General features: G+C 44.4%; 1 protein-coding gene across 7 annotated transcripts in view; it reads right to left on the bottom strand.

Annotated features, from left to right (window-relative positions):
• Positions 1-13,297, bottom strand: part of AUTS2 (activator of transcription and developmental regulator AUTS2) — a 934,700-nt gene that overhangs the window by 39,306 nt on the left and 882,097 nt on the right. For all 7 annotated transcript variants that reach the window (XM_061605074.1, XM_061605072.1, XM_061605077.1 and 4 more), the window contains one exon: positions 2,093-2,188. In XM_061605074.1, coding sequence (XP_061461058.1) covers positions 2,093-2,188 — 96 coding nt within the window. The remainder of the gene's footprint in view (positions 1-2,092; positions 2,189-13,297) is intronic.

Raw genomic sequence — 13,297 nt, 5'->3', positions numbered from 1 at the left:
CTTTAAGTACCTGAAGGGCTGTCACATAGAGGAGGGTACAGATTTGTTCACTGCTGCCCCAGAGGGTAGGACTAGGTCTAATGGTTTTAAGTTGCAGGAGCGTAGATTCAGATTGGACATTAGAAGGAACTTCTTGACAGTAAGGGCAGTTCGGCAATGGAACCGACTGCCTAGGGAGGTGGTGGGATCCCCTTCGCTGGATGTCTTCAAGCAGAGGCTGGACAGCTATCTGCGGGAGATACTCTAGCTGTGGATTTCCTGCTGTGAGCAGGGGGTTGGACTCGATGGCCTACGAGGCCCCTTCCAACTCTATGATTCTATGATTCTAGGTTGCTCTACACCATTTAGAGATTTTTTAATATATATTAAGAGGTATAGAAATTGCTTAAATTTCTATCCTATTCCTAGACCCTATCCCTGTGATTGTAATTTGTTTCAGAATTTTAAATACTGAATTTTAAACTGTTGTGACCCGCCCTCGGACCAGCTGGTGAAGGGTATGTATGTATTATCATAATCTTATTTAATCAAGAGCATGCTGAAAAATATGTGCTCACAAGCCCTCCATAATAACAAAGTGATTCAAGAGAACACATGATGGGTTCCTTAGATCACAATCACAATCACACACACACACACACACCAGCCAGTGGATGGGTTACCTCAAATGGATTTTTAACAGCCTGATTATCATACATATGAGGATCTTTGCTATAATTAACCACAATCTACATATTTTCACATTGGACAAACACAGCTCAACACTGCAGGGCTAGTTTTCACATTGGGAAACACAGCTCAACATTGCACGTCAAAAGGGTAAATTTAAAATATAGTGGTGAAGACTATGTGTGTGTGTGCGCGTGCGAAGAATATACAAGGCAGATATCAGCCCATCCCTGAACTGAGAAATAAAATATCGTTTAGAAGTCATCAGTAAATAGCTTAGAAGTTTTTTTAAAAAAACTGCCTAAAGCAAATGCATGCTACCTGAAGTTCCATAACAGAAGGAAGGCAGGATATAAAATAACTGAATGAAAGAAAGCCTGCATCAAATGTTCATGGGAGAGCATTTTCAGATGAAAAGATGCGTTTCAGGGCTCTCAAAATGCCCTCTGAGAAGCTTTACTTCCTATTTTCGCTTACTGTTAATTTTCCCTCCGGGCAGCTGCTTCCACACCAGAGGGTTTTTTGTTTTCTATTTCTACCAGGTGGTGTTTTTTCTCCACAAACTCGGTCTTCCTTCACAAACTCAGTCCAGCCAATTAGGGATCACATTCAAAAGGCAATGGCAAAACAGCCCATCAGATTTTCTGACTGTGCCAATGTCAGTTAGGACAAATGTAGATTTTGCAAGGTATACTTTAGCGGTGGGAATCTGTAACTGTTCAGATGTTGTCAGGAACTCACTCCCATCATCCCCAACCAAGCACAGTCAGTAGCCGGGGTGATGGGAATCATAGCCCAGCAAGGTCTGGAGAGACACAGGCGCTGCACCTCTGCTGCAAGGCTTTACAAACCAAGAGCCAGCACTTTGTACTGTGCCTGGAAGCCTAGTGGGAAGCAAGTATCATTGCAGCAGAACTGTTGTATGTGCTCACATGTCCTCCATAATAAATGAGAGCGACTCACACATGGTGAGGTTTCTTGTAGAGCTCTTCTCAACTGATTGGCCCATCTTCCTGAAGAGAGCTTGAATCTCAATCAAGCTCAAAGGAAACTTTGGGATCTCATGTCCCACACTGACCTAGAGAAAAAATAAATATCTGCCTGCAGCTCTGTTCATCTTTCCCAACTCAGTCATCTCTGAGAGCAAGGCCAGAGAACCTTTGGGCCCTCCAGGTGTTGATGGACTCCAACTCCCATCAGCTACAGCCAGCATAGACAATAGCCACAGATGATGGGAGCTGTAGTGCGGCAACATCTGGAGGGCCAAAGGTTCCCCATTCTTCTTTAAGAGAAAGAAAAGTGCTGTTGCCCCACTGATCCACACACCTGGGACAGGCGCAAGAGACCACAAAGCCCCAGGCCCCCTGCCCACATTAGGAATGGACCTGCACAACACACACACACAAACACAATGTCAGTGTACCTTAGGTTGAAATGCTCCTTGCAGCGAGCCGAAAGGACCAGTTGGAGGAATCATAGGAGGGATCCCCGATACAGCAGGGGGGTAGGAGTGGAACAACTGTGGCAAAGAGAGGACAACATCAGTGAAGGACACACACACACATTTTCTAACTGCATGTCTTGTGATTTCAATGCAAAAGAAAGCATAAGAACATAAGAAGAGCCTGCTGGATCAGGCCAGTGGCCCATCTAGTCCAGCATCCTGTTCTCACAGTGGCCAACCAGGTGCCTGGGGGAAGCCCGCAAGCAGGACCCGAGTGCAAGAACACTCTCCCCTCCTGAGGCTTCTGGCAACTGGTTTTCAGAAGCATGCTGCCTCTGACTAGGCTGGCACAGCACAGCCATCATGGCTAGTAGCCATTGATAGCCCTGTCCTCCATGAATTTGTCTAATCTTCTTTTAAAGCCATCCAAGCTGGTGGCCATTACTGCATCTTGTGGGAGCAAATTCCATAGTTGAACTATGCGCTGAGTAAAGAAGTACTTCCTTTTGTCTGTCCTGAATCTTCCAACATTCAGCTTCTTTGAATGTCCACGAGTTCTAGTATTATGAGAGGCAGAAAAGCTTTTCTCTATCCACTTTCTCAATGCCATGCATAATTTTATACACTTCCATCATGTCTCCTCTGACCCGCCTTTTCTCTAAACTAAAAAGCCCCAAATGCTACAACCTTTCCTCGTAAGGGAGTCGCTCCATCCCCTTGATCATTCTGGTTGCCCTCTTCTGAACCTTTTCCAACTCTATAATATCCTTTTTGAGATGAGGCAACCAGAACTGTACACAGTATTCCAAATGCGGCCGCACCATAGATTTATACAACGGCATTATGATATCGGCTGTTTTATTTTCAATACCTTTCCTAATTATCGCTAGCATGGAATTTGCCTTTTTCACAGCTGCCGCACACTGGGTCGACATTTTCATCATGCTGTCCACTACAACCCTGAGGTCTCTCTCCTGGTCAGTCACCGCCAGTTCAGACCCCATGAGCGTATATGTGAAATTCAGATTTTTTGCTCCAATATGCATCATTTTACACTTGTTTATATTGAATTGCATTTGCCATTTTTCCGCCCATTCACTCAGTTTGGAGAGGTCTTTTTGGAGCTCTTCGCAATCCCTTTTTGTTTTAACAACCCTGAACAATTTAGTGTCGTCAGCAAACTTGGCCACTTCACTGCTCACTCCTAATTCTAGGTCATTAATGAACAAGTTGAAAAGTACAGGTCCCAATACCGATCCTTGAGGGACTCCACTTTCTACAGCCCTCCATTGGGAGAACTGTCCATTTATTCCTACTCTCTGCTTTCTGCTTCTCAACCAATTCCTTATCCACAAGAGGACCTCTCCTCTTATTCCATGACTGCTAAGCTTCCTCAGAAGTCTTTGGTGAGGTACCTTGTCAAAAGCTTTTTGAAAGTCTTAAGTACACTATGTCCACTGGATCACCTCTATCTATATGCTTGTTGACACTCTCAAAGAATTCTAATAGGTTACTGAGACAGGACTTTCCCTTGCAGAAGCCATGCTGGCTCTGCTTCAGCAAGGCTTGTTCTTCTATGTGCTTAGTTAATCTAGCTTTAATAATACTTTCTACCAGTTTTCCAGGGACAGAAGTTAAGCTAACTGGCCTGTAATTTCTGGGATCCCCTCTGGATCCCTTTTTGAAGATTGGCGTTACATTTGCCACTTTCCAGTCCTCAGGCACGGAGGAGGACCCAAGGGACAAGTTACATATTTCAGTTAGCAGATCAGCAATTTCACATCTGAGTTCTTTGAGAACTCTCGGGTGGATGCCATCCGGGCCCGGTGATTTGTCAGTTTTTATATTGTCTATTAAGCCTAGAACTTCCTCTCTCGTTACCACTATTTGTCTCAGTTCCTCAGAATCCCTTCCTGCAAATGTTAGTTCAGGTTCAGGGATCTGCCCGATATCTTCCACTGTGAAGACAGATGCAAAGAATTCATTCAGCTTCTCCGCAATCTCCTTATCGTTCTTTAGTACACCTTTGACTCCCTTATCATCCAAGGGTCCAATAGCCTCCCTAGATGGTCTCCTGCTTTGAATGTATTTAAATAATTTTTTGTTGTTGGTTTTTATGTTCTTAGCAATGTGCTCCTCAAATTCTTTTTTAGCATCCCTTATTGTCTTCTTGCATTTCTTTTGCCAGAATTTGTATTCCTTTTTATTTTCTTCATTCGGACAAGACTTCCATTTTCTGAAGGAACACTGTTTTGCCTCTAAGAGCTTCCTTGACTTTGCTCGTTGTGTGCAAAGCAAAGAGGGGGTGGGGAAGTTGATGAATTATGCCGCTTGCATGATGGCTGCTGTTAATCATTCAACGATTCAATTGTGTCAAATCAATGATGGACCACCAATGCTTATCATCACGTTGGGTACTTGCAAAAGGAGGAGGTGCTATGAAAAGGATGAGACATTTGACAACAACAACGAAGAACGGTACGCTGAACATTCATAAAACATATGTTGACAGGGTGAACAAATTTGTGTGGAAAGAGCTGCTTATTCAAGAACAAAGGAGACGAGGGTTATCTCCGAATGGAGCATTATATAATGATGGCTGAGAAAAAGAATGGATGCAGTGAGAAAACTGGCACAGAAACATGATCTTATTGTCAATTGCATTAGCTGTAGCAGATAAACAAGAGTAACAAACAAAGGTGTCGTAAGAACACAAGAGCTTGCTGGATCAGGCCAGCAGCCCCGTCTAGTCTCACGTCCTGCTCTCACCACGGCCAACCAGATGTCTCTGGGAAACATGCAAGCAGGACCCAAGTGCAACGGTACTCTCTCCTCCCCTGGTCTGATTCCCATCAACTGGTATTCAGTGGCATGCTGCTTCCAACAGTGGAGGCAGAACAGCCATCAGGGTTCATAGCCAGCCATTGATGGCTTGATCCTCCACGAATTTGTCTAATCCGCTTTTTAAAGCAGTCCACGTTGGTGGCCATCTCTGCTTCTCGTGGGCGCACATTCGGTAATTTAAATATGTGTTGTGTGAAGAACTTTCTTTTGTCTGTCCTGAATCTTCCAACATTCAGCTTCTTTGGAGGTCCACAAATTATATTGTGAGAGAGTGGAAAGAGGGTTTTTTCTGTCCGCTTTCTCCATGCCATGCATAATGTGATACTCTTCTACCATGTCATTTTTTAAACTAGCCTTTTCTCAAAGCTAAAAAGCCCCAGATGCTGCCACCTTTCCTCATAGGGGAATTGCTCCATCACCTTGATCATTTTGGTTGTCCTTTTCTGGTTATACCCTGTCTGTCTAGCTCAGTGGTTCTTGAGGATCTTACCGTGGAGAACCTATTCCTTGACCAATAACCAAAAACAAATGAGCACATAAAGTCAAGGTCTAATAAAACATGATTTATTCCGAAAAATATCAGAAATAAATAGTGGGAAATATAATCTATGGCTGACTGCCAAAGGAATGCACAATAATGACCAATTTCTAATGTACATGCAATTTGATCCCACAAATTGTGATATCAACTGCTTGCTGCGCTGATGTACATGCACTTGGTGCCTGTTTAAAATTTTAAGTACATTTTTAATATGAATTGGTATATTCTTTCATGTTAATAAAAACTTTTATTAAAAGTTTTATATTTTTTATATTTTTAAGTATTGTGTTTTAAGTCTGGCAAATTATGTGGCAAGATATGTGGTGCATTTTATCCTTCTGTATTAGAATACCTTTGTAATTCCTTACTGTGTTGTCATTGGGAGCGCATGTTCATCTTGTCAGCACCACAAGTAGTTGACATCACAATTTGTGGGAGCAAACTGCAGGTACATTAGAAATTGGTCATTATTGTGCATTCCTTTGGCTATTAGCCATAGACCTTATTTCCCACTATTTATTTCTGCATGTTTTATGTGCTCATTTGTATCCAGGATCTTACACTGGAGTCTCTCCCAAGCCCTATCTGGAGATGTCGGGGACTGAACCCAAGCGCTGCAAGCATGTGCTTGACCACTGAGCTATGGCTTTCCTCCACGTGCCCGACAAGGCATAACTGCTTAGCAGATTCGGAGGAATCAAACAGCCAATAAAGCCTTCCCCTGCTCATTTGAAAGGACAAAAAAAACAAAAAACCCACCCAAAGAATTAAATTCTGCTATGCAGTTTTGAAATGAGGTTGATCAAAAATTACTACTTAAAAGAGGGCAGCGGGGAAAATCTCTTATGAGCTCCAGAATTCTCTACCTCCCCCCCCCGCCATCAAAATGGTATTAGGAGTTTAGAATTTTAAGGAATCATATATGTATGGAATGAGAAGTATGCAGTACTTTTAGATCATTAGCAGGGCATACCCACTAGATTGTGTAATGCCATAAATCCAGAAGACCACTATTCTTGGAGGAGGTTTAGGTGTGTACACCACTCTTGTTCCTCATGATTAGGGATCTTTTTTGGACCCGAATCCATAACTGGCCAAGACCTGCCTATAATGTTTATTACTCTGTGAAATACTGTCTAACTAGCTGTATTGCCATATAAGTAACATATGCAATGTGCCCTATAGCATACCTGGTTTGGTACACTTAGGATCTTGAATCCATGCATATCAGAGGCCATTTTATGGGGCCTATATTGAAAACCAGAGCTAGTAAGTAGAATGCCTTCCTTCAGGAGCCAAATCAGCTTTTCTGCAGTTCAAAGCCCAGCCCTGTGCTGTGATGTGCAGGCCATTTCATGAGGCCTATATTGCTAACCAGAGCTAGTAATACCTTCCTTCAGGAGCTAAATCAGCTTTTCTGCAGTTCCCAGCCCAGCCCAGGCTTAGCATTCGGCCATGGAAAGCTGTGCCAGGTAGCAGGAGGCCTTATCATCATATGCACAGCAATGTGAGAACGTGAGACTATGGGGCAAAGTGGAAATATTCCCCTTGGTGTAGACCATCTGACTCTTTCACATGGGGAGAGCTCATGGTCTCCTGCTCTGCACCTGTTGCTTAGGGTTGAGGAAACTCACCAGCCAGCTACCAATTCCAGCGGCTTCTTAGCTGATTCAGTATGTTTTGATTAGGACAGTACGAGTACGAGGTTATAGTAAACAATTTGGGAGTGTCTTTCTGTGATGTAAAATTGCCATCTCAGCTGCATGGGGCTCATGAGCCATACAGGCCCCCATGATAAAAGCTTGTCCATAACAACATCAGGCAGGACTTGCAAGGCACATGGAGGCCTGCTAACTGACCAGCAGTGTAGTGGCAAATCCAGAAGTGCAGGGTCCCTTTATGTTAGTCATAGCCGTGCCCTCTCTATCCCTTTTTGCTGCTGAGCAAGAATGCGATCCTTGTTAATGACTTTTCCCACAACAACTGATGTCCCTAGGAGCCAATCAGCATGAAAGGGGAGTGTTAGCTACTGAAAAGAGTCTGCTCAGTGGCCGACTCACCTCCTTTCACTCTGAATGGCTCCAATCAGCAGGAAAGGGCAAGGGAGCAAGTTAGAAGAGTCTTTCTCAGTGGTAGCACACTCCCCTTTCACACTGATTGGCTTGTAGGATGCTGGAGACATTGGGATCTTGCTCGGACCCTGCTCCCCCCAAAATAAGGAGTTAAGACCTCCCCAAGGCCCTGGATGACTACATCCCTGCATCCAACCCATGGAGACTGGCTAGGCTGTTACTTGTGCCCCAACAATGAGGAAGGCTGTCCTTGCTATGAGCCTTATCTTTTAATAAACTACATTAGCATCTAGTTTTGATGTCTTTAATTGCTCCATCGGGATCCAATAAGATCCCTTGTCCAGGGTTAGCAACACTGGATATGAGGGATAGTGTTACAGCTCGTCACACTGAATCTGCAAAGAGATGTGTCACCCTCTATCAGCTGCCCCTCGTCTCCCAAATAATCTTTTCACCATCTACCAAATGAATAGGGGAAAAGGGGGTTAAAAACCTTTTGCAGTAATGGAGAACCCAAGTTACACAGAGAAAAGGTAAAGCATTTCTAAAGCACAAATAGCTGGATTGATAGGCTGGAACACACAAGTTCTGTGTGCAGTTGCCCCCAGGACTGCATGCAGGAATATCTCCTTAGTGTTGGAAGTGCAACAGTAGGGATCATTCTGTTTGCAACTTAAGGGTTAATTCTGTTAAAATCAACTAGCTGGGGGTGGTGGAGGTGTGGCTTAGCAACCAGGCATAGTGGCATGATCTTCAGTGAGGAAGTACAGGTCCTCTGGTTTGTCTTGTAATTCTGAGGGAGTTTTTCCTCTGTATGTTTGGTTGAACATCTCCCTCCTATGTAAAAAGGCCTGAACTAAGAAAGACAAAACCTCTCCGTTCATTTCTCCTCAAATTGTACACTGCTTTGTTCAGTTTGCTCAGTGAACTGTTGTCAACATCTTTTCTCTCTGAACTCTGTCTGAGTTAAGTGACTTTACAAACACTTAGGCCAGAGATGAGAAACCATAGCCCTCAAGGTGTTGCTGGATGGCAACAACTCTCATCACTCTAATAATTGGCCATGCTGGCTGGGGCTGATGGAAGTTGCCCATCTGGAGGGCCACAGGTTTCCCATTCCTACCAGATACTAAAAAGATCCTAGGTATGGAAGTAACTCTACCCAGCCAGCCTGTTCCATTGATTCTCCTTAACAGAAAGGGATGTAAAAGGCTTCTTCAGTTAGGGTTTGCACTTTGCTCAGACAATGATAGGCTTGTATCTAATGTTAGTCTTACTCAGAATAGACCACTGAAATTAATGGAGCAGTTATTTATGCCCATTAATTTAAAAGGAGCTTCCCTGAATCAGACTGATGCAACCCATGGTGTCTCTTCGCTGTGAACATTATTTAATAAGTACATTATTTTGCCCTTTTGAACTATTTTGGTATGCAAATGGATGTAAATTTAGTCATCACTTAATGCTAGGAAATGAGATTGCTGAAACTTATCATACATGCGATCCTTGTGCTGCAAACTCAAGCTCCCATACAGGGGTTTGAATTTGATGGTTTTAGGGTGTATGAACGGTGGATTGTATGCTGAACTTTGTTTATGATTTGCTCTTGACAACAGCAGTGAGGGATGCATGCCACTAGTGGGTGTGGCCAAGACAAAAGTGGGTGTGGTCAGAGTACACCACCCCTACAGAACACCCCCACCCCAACTCCCCACACCCATACTAAGGCTTGGAAAAAAGTGTGTTAGACTGTTTTTTTAGCCTGATTGATGGAAGGGCAGGAGGTGACCTTCCTTGAGATTAACCAAGGAGGGAGGGGAAACATTCTGCTTCCCAGCTGCTCTCTCCAGAAAGATCACTCCACCCCCTGCAACAGGCTGGAAAAAAAGTGTTCTGCCATTAGAAGGCTTGTTTCATGCCCAATTGCAGCAGGTGAGAGGCAGGGTGAGGAGATGCTGTGGGTCAGGTGGGGAGGCCCCAGGTATACAAGATCTCCATCCGATTCTCTTGCGATGGTATCCCACTGGCTCCTAGGGAGGGTCGAGGCAGGGCATGTACCTTTGTAGGAGCACCATGCCTACATGAACCAAATATCTCTAAAAAAGGTGGTTTTGTTGTATTGTTTCATGCCCTGTACTCGAGAATCCTGAAGGACTTTTTTGCCATTAACTTCATTAAGAAAAGTGCAATCCTTTTAAGGCTTTTTCCACACCGCCACCAGGCGCAGTCTCTCCCCCCACTCCTTTCATAGATCATTGCCATTTTTTAATTCTATTTCATTTCAGTGTGAACTTCCAATGGTGCAGAAAATGTTTCCAAGATTATCCGATATTGAATCAGACAGCTTTCAAGAACCCATTAGGCAGGCAGGAGTCTTGGGCTGCAATCACTTTTTAAATGCCTAAAATGAGCACGTTAAAAGACTCCAGCATCTATAATGTTTAATTTCCTGTACGACATACCAGTTCAAAAAAGATGAAGGGATGTGGCAATTTCACTGCAAGTGGGAAGGGGCAAGGAACTTTGGGGGGGGGTTCTGTTCCCACAGCCGCTGTTTGTTGCCTTGGATTCCCACCTTGCCAACAAAACTGGAGAGCTATCAGTGCATCAGGGGTCTTCTCTAAGCTGGATCTCAGGTTGCAGAGGAACTTCCAGATAACAGAGATACTGTGCACAAAAAAAGCAATGACATCTGAGGCCAGTCCGAGGTCCAATCCCAGGGAAACAGTGGTTCAAGCAATGACTCCAGCGAGGGGCAAGTTGTGGGGCAGTCCAAGGTCCAATTCCAGACAAGCTGAGGTTGAGAATCAGGTCCACGGCAGAAAGGCATTGTTTCAGCAACTTTTCCAGCCTGACACTGAGGCTATTGAGCTGGAGCTGCTGAAACCACTCCCAGGGTCCAGTTGAAATCCATCAGCTGTTGTCAAATAGGGGTCTCCTCATGAGGAGGACCTTGACTCCAGGAGGGTCTTTCCTTGATGTCTGGCAGTTCTCCTTATGGGGTAGATTTCCATTTGCCACTTAAGGTAATGTTGCTCACATGGGCTCAGGGTCTGTTCCCACTGAACGGACATGGGCAGCCTAGTATGAGAGTCCCGGCTCCTCCTCGCCCCCAGATCTAGTCGGGTCCCTGGCTTCGCTAAGCAGAGGGGGCTCCAGATCGTGCTCTGATGAGGAATCCTCCTGCTGGGGCTTGACATCCAGGGAGCAGGCTTCTGACCAGGCAGGGGAGCTGACCAGTTAGGGCTGGAGGGTTGTGTTCCCACATGCCAACGGTGGGCATGGCCCCATACCTACAGCACACATGTTCATATGCACATACAGTACAGTGCACAACACTTATATACTCACATGGGTATATACAACATGCACACATATTCACTACCCCTCCATTACTGCCCCAAACAATCAGGCTTGAAGACGCCTTATCCGCAGAGGAGCCATCAGAACTAGAAGCTGAGTAGAACAACTGCTAGGTACTAACTAAGCAGATTTATAGCAGCCTCCCCTGCAAGACCTTTTCATACAGCAAAGGAAGAGGAGGGACTGAGCACCTCTGCATCTAGAAATGGAAGCCCTTCCTTTGTGCAAACTCAATGCAACCCAAGCGAACGACCCTGGGCCTTGGGGTTCCAAGTGTTTTAAAGGCTTTGGCTTGGGGGGCTATGACTCTCCCCTCTTTGGCATTTCATCCTGAACCTACTGAGGGCTCCCAGTGTTCGTGATGCCATCCTGTTGTTGACAAGCCCTCTGCTTCCTGTAACTATTGCTGCTAAGGATGTGATGTCAGGTTAGGTTGGTGAGGACTCGGGAGAGGGCTTTTTCTGTGGCGGCCCCCACGATTTGGAACTCCCTCCCAATAGATCTTCGACATGCCCCTTCCCTAGACATATCTCGCCGCGGCCTGAAGACGTGGCTTTTTCATCAGGCCTTTACGATCCTTGAGACTTCCAAGATGAATTAGTTCTGGAACTGTAATACGAACAATCTACTAAATACTGTAATTCTTACTGTACTGTAGTGGCTATATTGTCGTTGTATTTTATTACTTTTTATTGTACGCCGCCTAGAGTGGCCATTGGCTAGATAGGCGGCCTATAAATTAAAGTTTATTATTATTATTATTATTATTATTATTATTATTATTTGTGGCATGATCCGGTTGTTGTCGAGCCCTCCACTTCCTATATCTCAGCGGCGGGGAAGCTTGGAGATGTCGCTGAAGCCCAACTCCCATCAGCTCCAGCCAGCATGGCCAATGACCAAAGATGATGGGAGTCATCGTTCAGCAACATCTGGACAGCCAAAGGTCCCCCCACACCTGCTGTAACTACTGCTGCTCAGAGCTTGGCAAAGTTACTTTTTTTGAACTACAACTCCTATCAGCCCCAGCCAGCATGGCCACTGGATTGGGCTGATGGAAGTTGTAGTTCAAAAAAGTAACTTTGCCAAGCTCTGCCTGCTGTAGAAGACCATCAGCTGTCAGCAACATAGGGAAGTACAAAATAGCAACGTATAAAGCCAACCGGTACTGAATCAGGCCATCTAGCTTAGTACTGCCTGCACTGACTGGCAGTGGCTCTCCAGGGTTTCAGGCAGGACATTTTTCTCAGCCCTACCTGGAGATGCCAGAGATTGAACCTGGGACCTTCTGCGGGCAAACCAAATGCTCTACCCACTGAGGCACCCTCCCTCACTTTGAAGCACCACTGCCATCACGGAAAGGTCTTTAACACAGGCTTGTCAATAAGCCCAGAAAACTTACTTTTTAATATATATCTTTTACTTGTCGTGATCAACTGTAAGTCACTCTGAGTGCACGTATTTGTGTTAGAAAAGCAACTTAACCAATTTAATAAATAAATGGCTAGTCTTCAAAATAAAGCAAAAAGAATTAGCATCCTGTGTTTCCACGGCAGCTGCTGAGAAGTCCCTCCCCTTAGGATGCTAATAAATAATGCTTTAATAAGCAATCTGGTGATGGAGGAGGGATCTGTCTCTCGTCCCTCTGCTCACTCGTCTGCCTGCACAGAATTCCTGGCACCTACAGCAATTCAGTGACTTGTTACCTAAAACGAGGAATGGGGGAGAAATTTGATTCAGTTCACATTTAAAGGTGAACTTATGAAGTCACTCCTTTGGAAAAATACACAAACCAAAGCACAACCATCCTTTGAAGTTCACACTTCTTTGAATTTTGCAATGCAGTTCTCCAGCCAAGTTATGTCCATAAAAAGGTATATGCTAGGGCAAAGTGTGCATAAAAATGCACATATTTGTGAAAGTATCACACAAGGATGCATTATATCAGGGGAAATTGCTTGCAAAAATGTGACTGCTCGTCAGAACTGCCTACAAAAATATGTTTATTAGAAGAAATTCACATCAAAATGGTGAGGAATTTTCAAATTGTTGCGGGAATGTGTAGAACTGATTGGAAAAAAGAGAAATGTGCAGAACTGAAATGGACGGATTTCTCCATCCCTGTCTACAACACTGCTTCCCCTGACAGTGGCCATATTGGTCTCTTAAAGTTCCCGTCACATGTCACACTGCGGGGTAAACATCCGCAACAAGAGCCAGTAAGTGACCTCATTTATAAAATACAAAACAATAATAACGATAGATAAAATAAAACCAGCTATTTAAAACAATGGATGGGTGTATCAATCAAATTTGGTTTCTCTCCATTTCTCATTGTTCCATTCTTAAATTCAGTTTGTGATT

Source organism: Rhineura floridana, chromosome 21 (genome assembly GCF_030035675.1).
Source record: "Rhineura floridana isolate rRhiFlo1 chromosome 21, rRhiFlo1.hap2, whole genome shotgun sequence".
NCBI lineage: Eukaryota > Metazoa > Chordata > Lepidosauria > Squamata > Rhineuridae > Rhineura > Rhineura floridana.
Note: the sequence above shows the minus strand (reverse complement) of the source record. Positions and strands in the feature narration are given on the sequence as shown.